Below are 15,117 nucleotides of genomic sequence, written 5' to 3' on the forward strand. Positions count from 1 at the left end.
GCACAAATTCTGAGTTTGGGTCACCATACTTGGCTGAATGTCACGTCACTCACTCACTCACGTCACTCATGTAATTGTGCATAATTAATTGTTATTATAATAGAAATTACATGTAATGTGTAACAAGGACACCTTAAAATAAAATGTTCCCCTTTTTTATCATGGAACACAACAGCGTTATTTTGATATACTGAATATTGACATACTATTACAAAATGTAGTAATTATTTGCATTTATTTTTTTTTCTTTATTTTCATTTTAGTTAAAGTTTGTGTAATTTTTCTGTGGCTTTTTGTTGTTAGTTTTTTAATATGTCTTCTTGCAGACTATAATTTTAAGAAATAAACTATTGGGACTACATGTAAATAGGACATTATTTATTTGCCCTTGGCAGATCCTGATGAATGAGTGATGTCTAGGGAAAGATAGGCAGTGAAGGTAGGCAGTTTTAAAAGAGATCATTTGAAATATATAATATATAATATTTTAATATAATATTTTAGTTCTCTGCTTTTCAATCTTTTAGATGTTACAGACCTCCATTTAAAAGCTAATCTTATATTGTTTACCCAATATATATATATATATATTGGGTAAACAATATAAGATTAGCTTTTACACAACATAACACATAAGTACACAGCATAACACATAAACGACAACGAATGTATACATAATTTACATATATATAATGTACATCATTACATATATATAATGTACATCATTACATTTGTTTCCTATTCATTAAAGTAATGTTAGATTTATTTATTCGTTAATTTATTGTATTGCTTATTTACTGTTTTCATCTAAATATTTCCACGGACCCACTGGGGGTCTCTGGATCCCAACTTGAAACCTCCCTATCTAGCTAATGTAGGCCGCGCGCTCTCTGCGCTCTTTCCTGAGCGGGAACGCGCTCTGCACGAGTTCGTGTGTCCGCGCGAGACTTTCATGTGCGCGAGATCAACCCAAGCTAACGGCTAAACACCTCACCTTTAAACGTCTTACCAGCAAATTCAGCGTACGTTTAACGTGTAAATAAACACACCGACAACTTTTGTGCTTGTTTACGTCACATTTTGCGCAGTTTGGAAAAGCGGTATGCTTAGAGTTTTACCATAACTGCTTAAAAAGCTATTGTTTTGTTTAGCGTGGTCTGTATGTATGTCAGATTAGCAGCGTCTTCTTTCTGTTTTTATTTGTTTTGAAACCTCTGCAACTACTAATAGCAGTTTGTAAATTAAATATAATGACACTTGAATGCTCATATACTAGGGCTGAGACTCAAAATCTTGCAAGCTGACTACCTAGGAGGCGCTTTTAGACATTTTAAGAAATCAAGTAATTAGCTAACTAAGTTTTGAGACAGCCTTTGTGTGCCTGTATACATTCGTTGTCGTTTATGTGTTATGTTGTGTACTGTGTCTTCAGTCCAGCCAATGAGTGATCATGTCTGGGGTGAAAAGGAAAATAGAGGACAAAGATCCTGACTATGAGGACATCACTCAAGTGCAGGGGAACAAGAGGAGTAAAGTGGTGGAGCAGAATGGTAAGATTAGGTTCCTAACAGTGATGTATATTATCGCACAAGTTGTTTTTTTTAAATATGCTCCGATTTTATTTTATTTTTTTATCAGCCCGTGAAGCTGCTGTGCAGAAGATTGAAGCAATCATCAAGGATCAGTTTTCTCTTGAGATGAAGAATAAAGAGCATGAGATTGAGGTCATCGGGCAGGTAATCGAGCTCAGTACTCACTTTATTTAAGGTTTTGTTAGTCCAAAAGTGCTTTAATTATGGTGCTTCAAGTGCAAGTCAACATATCTTGCTTAAAACATACTTGAGACAACGTAAAATGTTAAAGCTGTAATACACTACATAATTTAACTAATCTGAACTTTTATCTATTTTTTTTCTTTCTTTTTTTATCTTCAGAGGCTGAATGAGGCCAGGAGAATGATGGACAAGCTCAGAGCGTGCATTGTCGCAAACTACTATGCCAATGCTGGCCAACCTAAAGTCCCTGAGGTAATCTATAGAGATTAGATGCACTGATACATTTTATCTATAGAGTCAGACAGTCGAGTTTCAGAAGTAAAAATCCCATTCATTTTTTTTATAGTGGAATTGTTTTTAAGTGATAATTTATAAATCATTAAAGACAAGCCTGTTGTGATCTATGAGGTTGTTAATACCAAGGTTATGCCAAAAAAAAAAAAAAAAATTCACCAAATCACGATAAAAGAACTTTGTATCACTTTAACGCTGTCATTTTTTTTCACTCTATCGTCTGCCCACTCCCATGATGCACTGAGGATTTTCATGCTCTCAAACTACTTGAATATTTGTATGCATAATATTAAAATAAAATGTATATATATGAACTATTAATTCAAAAGTTATAATTTTATATTACTCCTTCATTTGTAGTTTGATGCTTCATGGCAGTGTAGTAGTTTTTTCTCTAATTAAAGTCATTAAGTACACAATCTTGTACATTTGTATTTTTGCTTCAAATATAAGTTTGTAATGTTGAAATTCACATTGTAGCTGGTTGGTTTGGTTCATACATTTTTAAAATATCTCTATGGGATTTGAATAAATGGAAAAAAAAACTTCTGGAACCAAGGTTGCTAAAAAGTGGGCAAAAACTGCACCTAAAATATGTAAAAACACAACAAACTTTTGGTTTTGCTCACTCTGCATGAACAAACATCCAATTTTGTTTCTGCTTTATAAATTGTCTTCTGACTCTAAGCCCAAACAGTTGATTACTGACTTCATTTGCTTCCAGGCCTCTAAGAGTGACCCATCTGTGCTGAACCATCCTGCCATAAAACGCTTCTACGATCCCTCCTCCCGCTCCTCGTCTCCACTGAACCAGAATTCAGAGACGCCATCACAGGCCCAGTCTGAGACCGAATCCCTCAGCCAACATGGGGAAGCTGGGGAGAGGGAGACGGACAGTGGGAGAGAGGATGGCGCTCCACGTGAACAACGACCCGGCAGGAACACAGGAAAGGTATTGGCACACACAATGTCAAAACATTTACCGTATTTTCCGCACTATAAGTCGCACTTTTTTTCATAGTTTGGCTGGTTCTGCGACTTATTGAGAATGAGGAGTTGTCGTCATAGCACAGAGCCCCTCCCCTCGATATCCTAGTCTCCGCCATGTTGACAGGACACCGGCGACGAAACAGGATTGTTTACATGTGTTAACTTGGTAGTAGAGGAGTTTTTTTCAATTCCGCACTGTTTTACCATGCCTGGAAGTTACTGCTGCGTTAAAAACTGCTCCAGTACCTCTCACGATACATATGGAAAACATAGGAACAATGGAATACAGTTTTTTTTTTTAAGGTTACACCAAGCGCAAAAAAGCGGTATTTGGAGAAGCTCTCAGGCATCCAAAATATCGACCCATACGAGCTCCCTGCAGCGGAGTGGCACAGAGATCTGGACAATTTACCTCCAAGCACATATATGGACATTATGAATTATCTAGTTTTTGGTGTAAGTTCTACACAAACTACACAATTCAGGAGTTTAAAAGCCACAAGTCTTTGGAAAGTTACGAGGCTTTCTGCTGTGGCTGGGTCCATCCAAGCCCCCAGGTGATGAAAACAGCGTTGTACTGGCCAAAGTAAGTTTATTCACATGCGTTTTAGCTTGTTATAATTACACATTGCATTTAGCAGGCACTTCTTGACCAAAATGACAAAGTAACATAAATAACTGCCACTGTTTCGTAAACACTAGATTGTAACGAGATGTTCAATGTACACAAACGTTTCCAACATGTTTTGATGTAGGCTAAAGCTGTTTATGTTTAGGTATAATTTGATTTTAGCCAAATGACACATACGGTTTTTGTGTTGGGGGCTGCAAAGTGGACAAACCAGTTCTGGGTTGGCTAAGGTAGTAAAATGTGTGATTGCAAAATGTAAATGTCCTGGTTAGATTAAAGCCATTAACAGCATGAATGCAAGGTGACTTACAACGTAAACAATATAATTCACAATGTCCATATGTGTGCCTGGAGGTAAATGGTCCAGGTTTCTGTGCCGCTGCAGGGAGCTTGTGTGGGTTGATATTTTGGATCCCTGAGAGCTTCTCCAAATACCGCTGTTTTGCGCTTGGTGTGAGCTTGTTCCTGTAAGGTCCCCTTTCTTTCGCCTTATCTTTCTGCATTGCTTTACTTTCTTCATTCCTTTCTCGTATTCGTAGATCGTCTCTGTTCCGACGACATAATAAATGCGCAAAAATGAAAGAGCTCTGGAATGTTTAGTCGCGCCTGTGAAGTTCTGAAGGCGTTGCAACCGATAGCGTGTCCTGCCATCATGGCCAACCTGCTCAGACCCCTCCCAAATCAACCCAAACCGGCACGTGACTCCTCACTCTCAATAGTCAGGTGCGACTTATTTATCAAAATTAATTTGACATGAACCAATAGAAAACATTACCGTCTCCAGCCGCGAGAGGCGCTCTATGCTGCTCAGTGCTCCTGTAGCCTACACTGAAAACATAGAGCGCCCTCTCGTGGCTGTACACGGTAATGTTTTCTCTTGGTTCTTGGTGCTACTTATAGTCCGAAAAATACGGTAATAGGTTTTTAAAATGTAGTTATAGTACTGTAAAACCCAGTTGTATTAGTAGTAAAATAATCTGCAAGAGGTTGCGTTACAGTAGTTTTACCATGGTTAAAGGAATAGTTCAATCTAAAATGAAAATTTACTGAAAATGTACTCATGTTTAGGCTGTCCAGGTTGAAGATGAGTTTGTTTCTCCATCTGATCATTTTGGTGAATTTTAGCATTACATGACTTGCTCACCAATTGATCCTCTGCAGTGAATGTGAGCCATCAGTCAGATTGAGAGTTCAAACAGCTGATAAAATATCACAGTAATCCATATTCAGTCCAGTCCAATAATTCATTCCTTGTAAAGTAAAAAGGTGTGTGTTGCCTGAATCAAGAGAGAAATATGCACAATCAAAACTGTTTACAAGTGAAAACAGTAGAAACCGGTTCTAGACAAACGTGGGTGGATTTTTGATGTGAGTGAACAACAGAGGATGGATTTTTTCACTGGAGAAGCACTCTTGATTTGGCAGAATCAAGAATTTAAATAAAATACTACTTAATTGGTTTGTTCATTACAAACACACAGCTTTTCACACAAGTGATGTAATTCTAAATTTAAAGGGATAGTTCAATAGAAATTACCCCATGATTTACTCACCCTCCAGCCATGTAGGTTTATATGACTTTCTTCTTTCAGATGAATAAAATCGGAGTTATATTTAAAAAAAAAAGTCCTGGCTCTTCCGAGCCTTATACTGGCAGTGAATGGTGGTCAAGATTTAGAAGCCCAGAAAGTACTTTGGTGATGTAGGTGTATTGTAAGCTCCGGTGAGAAAATGTGTCGTGTGAACAGTAAGGTTTGTTTGCATTAAAGAAAAACCAGTCTCCTCTTGGCTTATAACGAAATCCTCATTTTGTTCTTCTAATTCGTGACTGGTGTTTAGTTTTCGCCTCTCGTTTGTGCTTGCACGTTCCTACATCTTCTGCTGGAGCGCCACTCTCATAAATGCTTGAACGACAGTTAGTGGAGACTAGATATTATGGTTAATAAAGTTTTAAATATGGATATTTTTCTTACACATGCATCAGTTCACTTCAGAAGGCCCTTATTAACCCCTTGGAGCTGTGTAGAGTCCTTTGAATGATGGATGGATGGATGCACTTTATTTTGTTTTAAATCTCGATCACCATTCACTGCCGTTATAAAGCTTGGAAGAGCCAGGATATTTTTAATGTAACTCTGATTTTATGTGTCTGAAAGAAGAAAGGCAAATTCAACTAGGATGGCTTGAAGGTGAGTAAATCATGGGGCCATTTTAATTTTTGGGTGAAGTATCCCTTTAAAGCATAATGAAGAATCAAATTAGATAAAGCAGTTTGAGGTACTGTGAAAACAGAATATACTTGCATTTAAGTACAAGGAATGTTTAAAAATTGCTACACAAATTGCTAATATATATATATATATATATATATATATATATATATATATATATATATATATATATATATATATATATATATTACATACCCCTTAAATTGAACATTGCTCATGTAAAACCCCTGAAGGATTGCATGGCTTTAAAATACTATAGAACTTCTACTCCATTCCTACAACTGTTTTTTTTTATTACATTCCCATGTGTAGGACACATTTGGCATACCATCATCCTTGGAGCAGCATGTGACTTACCACACTACAGGAGAGGAGGCTTCCCGACTCTACATGAAGAAAACCATTGTTGTGGGCAATGTATCGAAGTATGAAGCATTACACTTGTCTCTTTGCTTAAATTTACTATATTAGCACAATGTCTGTTGCGCAGATAGTATAAACCCTGGGTGAATTGGAGTGAACATTTAATCATTTGTTTGTAGTGTAGATTAGCTTTTTTTCCAACAACCAGAGGCATTCTGGCCTAAATCTTTGTTATTGCACTAGAGAGATTTGATTTAGCACCTCTGGGAAGCTGAATGATGTTTGTGTTCCTCTGAACAATACTGGTGTGCCCTTGAGTTGGATGACTTTTTCTCGGCTCTGCAAGCTCAAAGGGATAATTAACCAAAAAATTAATATTCCTTCATTGTTTTGTTATTTTTATGTCACCCTAATATCATTGTAAAACTATATAACTGACTTTCTGGAACACAAAAAGAGAAAGATCCATCATGAACATGCCAAGACAAAATTAGGGCTGGGCAATATGACGATATTATCGTATATTGACGATGTCCATAAGTATCTTGATGTCGATGTCAACAGTCAGGTAACAGACGATTGTCAACATTAATGGAAAAAAAAGACAAATGATAAACCTTGCAAAAGTTGCAAAAATATTTTACATAGCACCATAGAATAAAATAATTTAGTAGGAGGGTTGGGAATCGAAAAGCTATTCCAATTTTGGAAATCAGGTGCGTAAGGTCCGCAATCAAATTACTTTTCATAAAATAAAATTTTCGATTCTTCTTCTCATTTTCTGTATGTACATTTATTATGATTTCAAAAGATTCAACTGCAAGACTCCTGCAATCGTTTTACCGGATATCGCAATATTTTTAAAGGAGATTATCGTTAAGATATTTTTTGCATATAGCCCAGCCCTAGGCAAAATACAGTGTCAGAGGTTTCAGTGAATAAAGTTTGTTTATTTTTAAAAAACTACTGTATGGCTTCGAAAGACTTTGAAATATAGTCCAGCTATAGTAAGGAGCTACATTCGTAAAGATTGCATGGGAAAAGCGTGTTCGTTACCTTTTTAGGAAGAATGACATGTGGGCAAGTAAATGAAACAATTTCATTTTTGATTGAACAAATGTTTTTTGGGGAGGGAAAAATTAGCTTCTGAATGAATGGAAGCAGCTTGTTATTTGGACAGATGGTTTTACGAAAAACAATATTTATTTCTCTGAGTTTGTTTTAATTTTCAAATGCATCACTTTCTCCGTAAAATCTCAGTATTATTTTTCAAAACCTAATAAACTTTCACATTGCACAAAGCAAAGCTTTAGTTTTCCCTAGGCGGTGATATAATTTCATTTATACTGCATTATCACACAGTCCTTGTCTGCTTTGCCTCATAAAATCCACTCAGAGCATGTGAGAGAGACACAAGTTTGTGTGTTTGTATATGAGCAATGATATAAGCTTATTGTTTCTGCCTGCAGAGATACTAAAGAAATTTATGAGAGCGTTTACTCAAGGGCCATTTTGCTGAAAATCTCAAGATTTTTATCTGAATAAAGTATCTCTAAACAGCCAGACTTTCTAGATTTATGTTTGTAGCAGATGCTTTTCCCCCAAGAAACTTAAAATGAAGTGCACACATCACATTACTGAGGCAGGTAGCTGAAAATATATAATGCATGCTGAGCTGAAAATAAACTCACACCATGTGCAAATAAACTTTTATCTGTGCTGTTACTGAGTGGATACATAGCAAAAATTCTATGATGTTATTACCTGCTGAATCTTGAAGAATAGTGTCATTAAAAGTTTCAATATGTTTAACGTTTAAATATAATTTGACAGTTACTGGGAGGATCGCATTGCCTTTTATCTCTCTGTCTCAGGGTCATGAACACTAAACCTTCCCCAGCATGAGTGAATGTGTGTATGCTACTATAAATTGATACTATAAATTTCCTTCTCGTCTTTCTCAGGTATATTGCCCCTGATAAACGTGAGGAGAATGATCAGTCCACTCATAAATGGATGGTGTATGTTCGAGGTTCTCGTAAAGAGCCCAGTATTGATCATTTTGTGAAGAAGGTCTGGTTTTTCCTGCACCCCAGCTACAAGCCCAATGACCTTGTGGAAGTCAGGTATGTGTTTACCTGCAGCTGTGCTGCAGAATAGTTTTGTGGAAACTGTGATATATATATTTTTAAGGATTCTTTGATAATTAGAATTTTCAAAAGAACACCATTTATTTCAAATACTTTAATTTGTAACTTTTGATACACTTAATGCACATTAATGACTTTTTAATTTAAACTTTAAAAATATATATTTTATTTTAATATTTGAGCTAAACAACATGCATATTCAAATATTTGTTTGATGGAGAAAGGAGAAAGATTCCATTTTTTGAAAATCTAGTTTTTAACCCTTTCTGAACAAGCTTATGATTAGGCATTTGTGTAAACTAAATATATATAAAAAAGAACAAAAGCAATCAAGTTCAAGCAATGCAAATGGGAAAAAATAAAGCATACTGTGCCAATTACATTACAGAACGTACATCCACTCGGTTGGCCTATACACAAAGCTCTCCCTCTTAAACTTAAAGGAAGGTTATGTCTCAAAATCATTTCGCTGTCAGATAAGCTCTCTTCTCAGCTCACTCGGGGTGCAGCTGCGCTTACCTGCAGTGATGGACAGCTGTCTTTCCTCAGTCAAATGGTGTTTGGATTTCATGTGATTTCTCATTGTGGTGGTGATATTATAAGTCCGTTTCACTGATTCATTTGATCAAAACTTATTCCATTATGTGAGAACATTTAGTAAGATCATTTTCCAAACTCTGTAAGGCAGACCACGACATTCTGTGATTAAATACAATCAACTTGTTAATACGCTTCACCGCACCACCCAGTGCATTTAGTTATACCTGACTTTTAGTTTGTGTATTTAGGATTAATCATGGATTCTCTGCATTTATGGCCAGCAAAGCAAAACATAGTAAAATTTGAAAAGTGTTTATTTTTTTCAAATAATACTAATAATTACAGATCTAATTACAGCAACTTAGCTCAGGATGTTTTGTCTATAATGCAGCCTATAGACTATATGCAGCCCTGTGGTGCATTTGTTAAGTTCAGCCTGCTGGGAGAGAAAATCTCTCCTAAAAACTGTGTGTGTGTTTAGTGAGCCACCATTTCACCTTACACGGCGAGGGTGGGGAGAGTTTCCTGTCCGTGTGCAGATACACTTTAAAGATCAACGGAACAAACGTATCGACATCATTCACCACTTAAAGGTCAGAGACTTACTGACTGCTTGCATGTGTATTCTCTTTGAACCCTTTTATTGCCCTTTTCATCTTCCCTTTTCTCCCTCTTTATCTTTGTATTTATTTATGGGAAATTCAAACAGTATTTATTTGAAATTTACTTCCATTTTTTTTGTGTGTGTGCGGACTGTGCATAATAGAATATTCCTGTACAAATCCATCCTTTATGTGGGATTCTCTGAGTCTAAGATGGTCTCTTTTATAAAGCATTCTGTCTGTTGACATTTCCTTTTCCTTTGTCTGTTGTCACAGCAATCACTTTTGTTATAGGTTAAAATAACAAAGAAAAAATAGAGGGAGATTAATCAAGATGTCAAGAAAAAAGAATAGTTTGCCGATTAAAGTATTTCAGTCCACCAATCAACCTCTTAAATTATCTGCAGCAAAGACTGTTGACTGCTCTTATGTTTCTGTTATTTATCTTTTATTTGTTCTTCCTCAGCTTGACAGAACATACACAGGTTTACAGACTTTGGGAGCTGAAACGGTAAGACACACTGAGCTTCTTAATCTTTATATGAAACTGCAGCTGTGCTCATAAGTTTTTATGCACTTTTTTTTATTAGTTTACATTATTAGATTTTTTATTTTAAGATGAGGGATCCGAAAAATGTAGTTTTCTGTTTATTTAGTACTACTACTTTGGTACTTTAATTCTAATTTTCTTTTATTAGTATTACTCTGCAGAAGCACAACTATTAAAATTTTTTAAAATAAAAATAAAGAAGCTATGAATAGACGTTACTGCTCAAGGAGGCAACATGCTATATTAAGAACCAGCGTATAAGCTTTATAACAGGATAATTTCAGAAATTGTTTTGTCTTGTGGGATATATGTAATACCTGTTTTGTTAAATAGTTTCAGGATAATCTTTTGTATATAGAATCAAATTTGGTTGAAAGGCTAAAGGGACTGTAAATCCTCTGAGAAAATAAGAATGTATTGTGTGTCTGTCAGTTATCAACTTAAAGAAAGAGCACGTCATTTACCTAAATGGGCAAGGATCAGAGGTCATAGTCTCAGTTGTGAATATGATGATGAAAAAGTCATAGTCTTCAAGGTGGCAGAAAGCACACAACTAGGGTTATGAGTGAAAGTGTCACAAGAAGATTTATTGTTCTTCACTCGTAGCAAAGTAAAAAAGGAATGATGCCACAGCGTAATTGAGTGCTTCAACCGTGTAACTGATTTTTTACTCTAAGGAAAAAACATAATGCTGAAAAAGATGGCTTTTTTGGAGTTGCAGAAATTGGGGAGCAGAAAAGTGCAGGATTTTATAGTTCTAAAATTATTTTGTGATGACAAGGTTTATTGTAAGTGTCAAATATATCTGTAACAATATTAAAACTCCATATACATCGAGAAGAAGGAGGCGGGAACCGGCGCACAATCAAAAATCACTTTAATATTCAAAAATAAACAAAACAGCGCGTCAGCCCCTCATGGTGACTGACGCGCACAAATAAAAGTCAAAACATAAAATAATGTCCCAGGCCTGGTCCTCTCTCGTCCTTCACTATAGTCGCTCCAGTTTTATATCCTTCCATCTCCTACGTGGGACTCGATACTGGCGGTGGGGCGCAGGTGTAGCTCATCTCCAATCACTACACCTGGCCTCACTCCTCGTTCCCACGCCTCTCGGCCCCGCCCCACTCGCCACAATATCTTAATTCATCTTTACATTTTTCTCTCTTAATATTTTATTTCCTAAAGGTGGTGGATGTTGAGCTCCACAGAAACTCACTAGGTGATGACTTCATCCCCTCTGCCCCCTCATCATCTTCGTCACCATCATCTTCTTCTCATCTGCTGTTTGTGGGCGGGTCTGGTTCGTCCTCCTCCACAGCTGCCCAAGGTTCTCGGCGGCCCTCCTCTCCCTCTCAGCACACTCATGATGATCAGCCCAGCTCAGATAGAGGTAGACAAAACACACACAAATGCTTGTCCATCTCACAAGATGCCACATAGTAGCACAAAAGAATCATGCAGTCTCCTACCGCATCTTTAATATGGGATTCTTTTGATTAAGATGATTAGTGGGATTTTTGCACTTTATTGCATAAACAGTGGAAGCTGTGTTTTGAAAACCGGTTCAGTCCAAGACTAGACTAGACCAAGACTAGACCTTCATAATACAGTCCTTGCCCTAGTAACTTGTATTTAAATGAACTTAAATGTGTATAAAATTAATTATTGATTAGATCTAATGATTACGAAATTGATTGTCATCCCCCTTTTATTTCAGTTCCAGGTGTGACTGTCAAGAGTGAGTCGGTGCGTTCTTCATGCTCTGAACGAAATTCGCAGTCAAATAGGACTGAGAAAATCACCCTTGGTTCCCACGGAAAGTCTGCCTTTCAGCCAATCACGGCCAGCTGTAAGATAATTCCACAAGGGCAAGTGCCCAGCCCTGCTGAATCACCTGGGAAATCATTTCAGCCGATCACGATGAGCTGCAAGATTGTGTCTGGTGAGTCTCACAGGTGCACAAAGAAGGTGGAGAAGAGCAGACTTGAAATGCAAGCAGTAAAATCCTCTATATATAGTCTCTTTCATGTTGCTTTGCCTTTTTTCTGCTGGAGGTTTCGATTTTCTGGAGAAAAGGAGACTTACAGAAAGTTGTGAAACTCATTTATAATACATTATAGATGTGCTGTCGGTGAGTGACAGCGTATCTAAGAGGAGCTCAGTCTGATTTGTCCTAGTCTTGCCTTGCCAGACCTCTTTATAAAATCTGGTCCACATTGGGTCGTATTCTGTACATGATCCAGCCACTTAATGCCACCATATCACTATCTCTGACATTTATGTATGATTGTCGTGTTTTGCCCCCTAGTGGCAGGCAAAATTAACTTTCAAATTGGTCGTGAAGCAATTGTTCCACCACTTAGGTAAAATGAATGAATATTTATGAATATATCCACAAAAAAGCATATGACTGCCAAAACTGTAAGAAAAGCAATAGGTTTTCAAGGCATAATCATAGGCCATCTGATTGCCATGCAAAATCACCAAACTACCAGTTGTATCTTGTTTATTTACGTGTGCCGAACTTTCAAAGAGTTGATGTTGTGAAACTCGTAAACTTTGTCAAATCTAGAAAAATACTTGACTTGTAGCAGTTTGACATGACCTTGCATAAACATGACTGTGTTTCCCAATGCCTTATTAAAATGCTATACTCTATGAAACTCTAAAATTGCTTAAAGCCAGTAAATCAGTCTCGAGTTTGCCATTTTGAGGAAACTCCAAACATCAAGCTCAGCTGGCTTGCTGTATACAGTTAAGACAAGAAAAGAAGACGGAAGATGCGAAACTGCTCTGTAAAGCATTACAGATTTGCAGTCTGTGTGGCTCTGATACATGATGAGAAGTTTATGAGGATCACACTGTAAATCTGATGCGATTTTTGTGTTCCAGGCTCTCCTATCTCCACCCCTAGTCACTCTCCTCTTCCCCGGACATCATCTTCCACGCCAGGGCACATGAAGTCCAGCCCCTCAGTCATAAATAACCCCTACATTATCGTGGACAAACCAGGGCATGTCATTAATATGGCTGCGTCGACACCTGCATCTACAGGTACATACTCTCCCACATCCCTACACACAGAGTAACAATGAGTCACTTTTACCACACCATACATCACACTGATCTGATATTGGTTTCTTGGTTTTTATTTCATCTCTTTTATTTTCAACATTGAACAAGTTCTGATTGACTGTTATTGTCATTGCTTTGCTGCAACAATCTGGTTTTAGGGAGAACAGTGAATTTACTTGTTTCTTTTTGAAATCGTGCATAGGGAGGACACAATGAGAGAGTGTCAGGAGTGAATGATGAAGACAAATTACAAAGTACAAGTTCACCCACTCTTTTTTTTTTTTTTTTTTGTGCTCACACACACAAATACACACTCTGAGCTTCACTCTTTCCCATGACGCATGCTGTGGGTTTACAGGCCATCAGAAGACCAGGTGGCCATAGAGACCACATCACTGAGAGTTTAGGAGTGTGTGGAGAATGCAGTTAATGTAACATTACTGTGTGCGTGCGTGTGTGTGTGTGTGTGTGTGTGTGTGTGTGTGTGTGTGTAAGAACAAATTCCACCTCCATGGCAGCACAACTGATGTGCTTCTCACAAATGCTGTATCACCTATAACTGCATTCTGGCACCTCTGTTAACATCTTTTCATTTATAACACACATGCACAGGCCTTCACAGAAACACACCTACATGCTCTCAGGGAAGATGTGTGAGGGGGTGGTCAGAGCTCTGTGCTGTGGTGCTAAAGGGCCGTTTCATAGTCAACGCATCTGTACGCATACGCGTCCCCGAGACTACACATCGTTACGCTTCGGCCGCCATTATGCGTCGGTGCGTAGCCAAATGTGTCGTCCTAGCTTTTGATACGCGACGCGCCGATTCACGCAATACTATGCGTTGTCGGTGGGGGCGACATTGCAAGTATTGTACATTAATTCAATATATTGTGTTTACAGAAGAAGAAGGTTTGAATACAATGGCGGGCGAAGAGGAAAAATTATGCGAACTTATACGTATTCATCCACATTTATACGATAGTTCATCAGCAACAGAATACACTCCTCTTCAGTTGCCATTGTGATCTGAATATCACGCGACCCGACTCTACTAATATCACCCGACTCTACTACCCCGTTGCGTGAGCGGTGTACTTCATACACGCATAACCTGTGACGCTTGCGTTAACTGTTTAGACTATGAAAGGGAGCGCGTCGCTCGCGTTGCTTGCTTGCGTTTCTTGCGTTGACTATGAATCGGCCCTTAGAGACAGACAAAACAAGAACAAAAGTGTTAATACTACTTAAAACTTATCACTATTTTCTGTGCCGTGACTGCCGGAATCATAGATGTCTTTTTTTTCCTTGGGCTTCAGAAAATAGCTGGTTTTCAAAAACTAATGGCTTTTTATATAGACCACATTATGGGGCATCGTGAGTGCATTTGTGTCAAGTGTAGAACGCTTGATGTGTAGGCAGGACACTGAAAGAAATTCTATTATGACCAAAAAAAGACACTTTTTTTTAAATTTTATTTTCAGTACAAATACCTAAACACTCTTAAATAAAGATGTATTTTCTAAATTAACCGATAAATTTAACACATAATTTGAGTTAATACTTAATACAAGAACAAATATCTGTCTATGAGGTATGAGAATGTTTCCCTTTCATTTTTTCTGAGCACACTGGCAAACTCACGTTTTGATCTGTTTCAAGGAAACGGTTACCTTCTGTCATTTTACTTCTCAAGTAAAAAGTATTTTGATTTAAGAATTTGTAGACATTTGCACTGGAAATCAAGATTTAATATTTAATATTGCAGCGTGATCAGAAGTTACATAAAAATTAATTTCCATATTCGAGTGGTCGGAAACTGAGGTTTTTTATTTTCTTAGTCTTAAAAAAAAATGCTGTCTTTGTATCCAGCTCACTAAATTTTAAAAAACAGCCAATCTCCTATGACTCTGCTG

General features: G+C 37.3%; 1 protein-coding gene across 5 annotated transcripts in view; it reads left to right on the forward strand.

Annotated features, from left to right (window-relative positions):
* Positions 1-865: 865 nt before the first annotated feature.
* Positions 866-15,117, forward strand: part of LOC127934701 (YEATS domain-containing protein 2) — a 33,554-nt gene continuing 19,302 nt past the window's right edge. For 2 of the 5 annotated variants that reach the window (XM_052532248.1, XM_052532276.1), the window contains exons 1-12: positions 866-1,022; positions 1,433-1,550; positions 1,639-1,736; positions 1,935-2,027; positions 2,794-3,021; positions 6,234-6,346; positions 8,249-8,410; positions 9,456-9,567; positions 10,043-10,087; positions 11,315-11,519; positions 11,847-12,071; positions 13,022-13,183. In XM_052532248.1, the coding sequence (XP_052388208.1) occupies positions 1,451-1,550; positions 1,639-1,736; positions 1,935-2,027; positions 2,794-3,021; positions 6,234-6,346; positions 8,249-8,410; positions 9,456-9,567; positions 10,043-10,087; positions 11,315-11,519; positions 11,847-12,071; positions 13,022-13,183 (1,543 nt within the window). In that variant the 5' untranslated portion in view covers positions 866-1,022; positions 1,433-1,450. Of the gene's footprint in view, positions 1,101-1,432; positions 1,551-1,638; positions 1,737-1,934; positions 2,028-2,793; positions 3,022-6,233; positions 6,347-8,248; positions 8,411-9,455; positions 9,568-10,042; positions 10,088-11,314; positions 11,520-11,846; positions 12,072-13,021; positions 13,184-15,117 lie in introns of all 5 variants that reach the window. The other 3 variants (XM_052532256.1, XM_052532284.1, XM_052532267.1) reach the window with 3 other exon arrangements.

Source organism: Carassius gibelio, chromosome A2 (genome assembly GCF_023724105.1).
Source record: "Carassius gibelio isolate Cgi1373 ecotype wild population from Czech Republic chromosome A2, carGib1.2-hapl.c, whole genome shotgun sequence".
NCBI lineage: Eukaryota > Metazoa > Chordata > Actinopteri > Cypriniformes > Cyprinidae > Carassius > Carassius gibelio.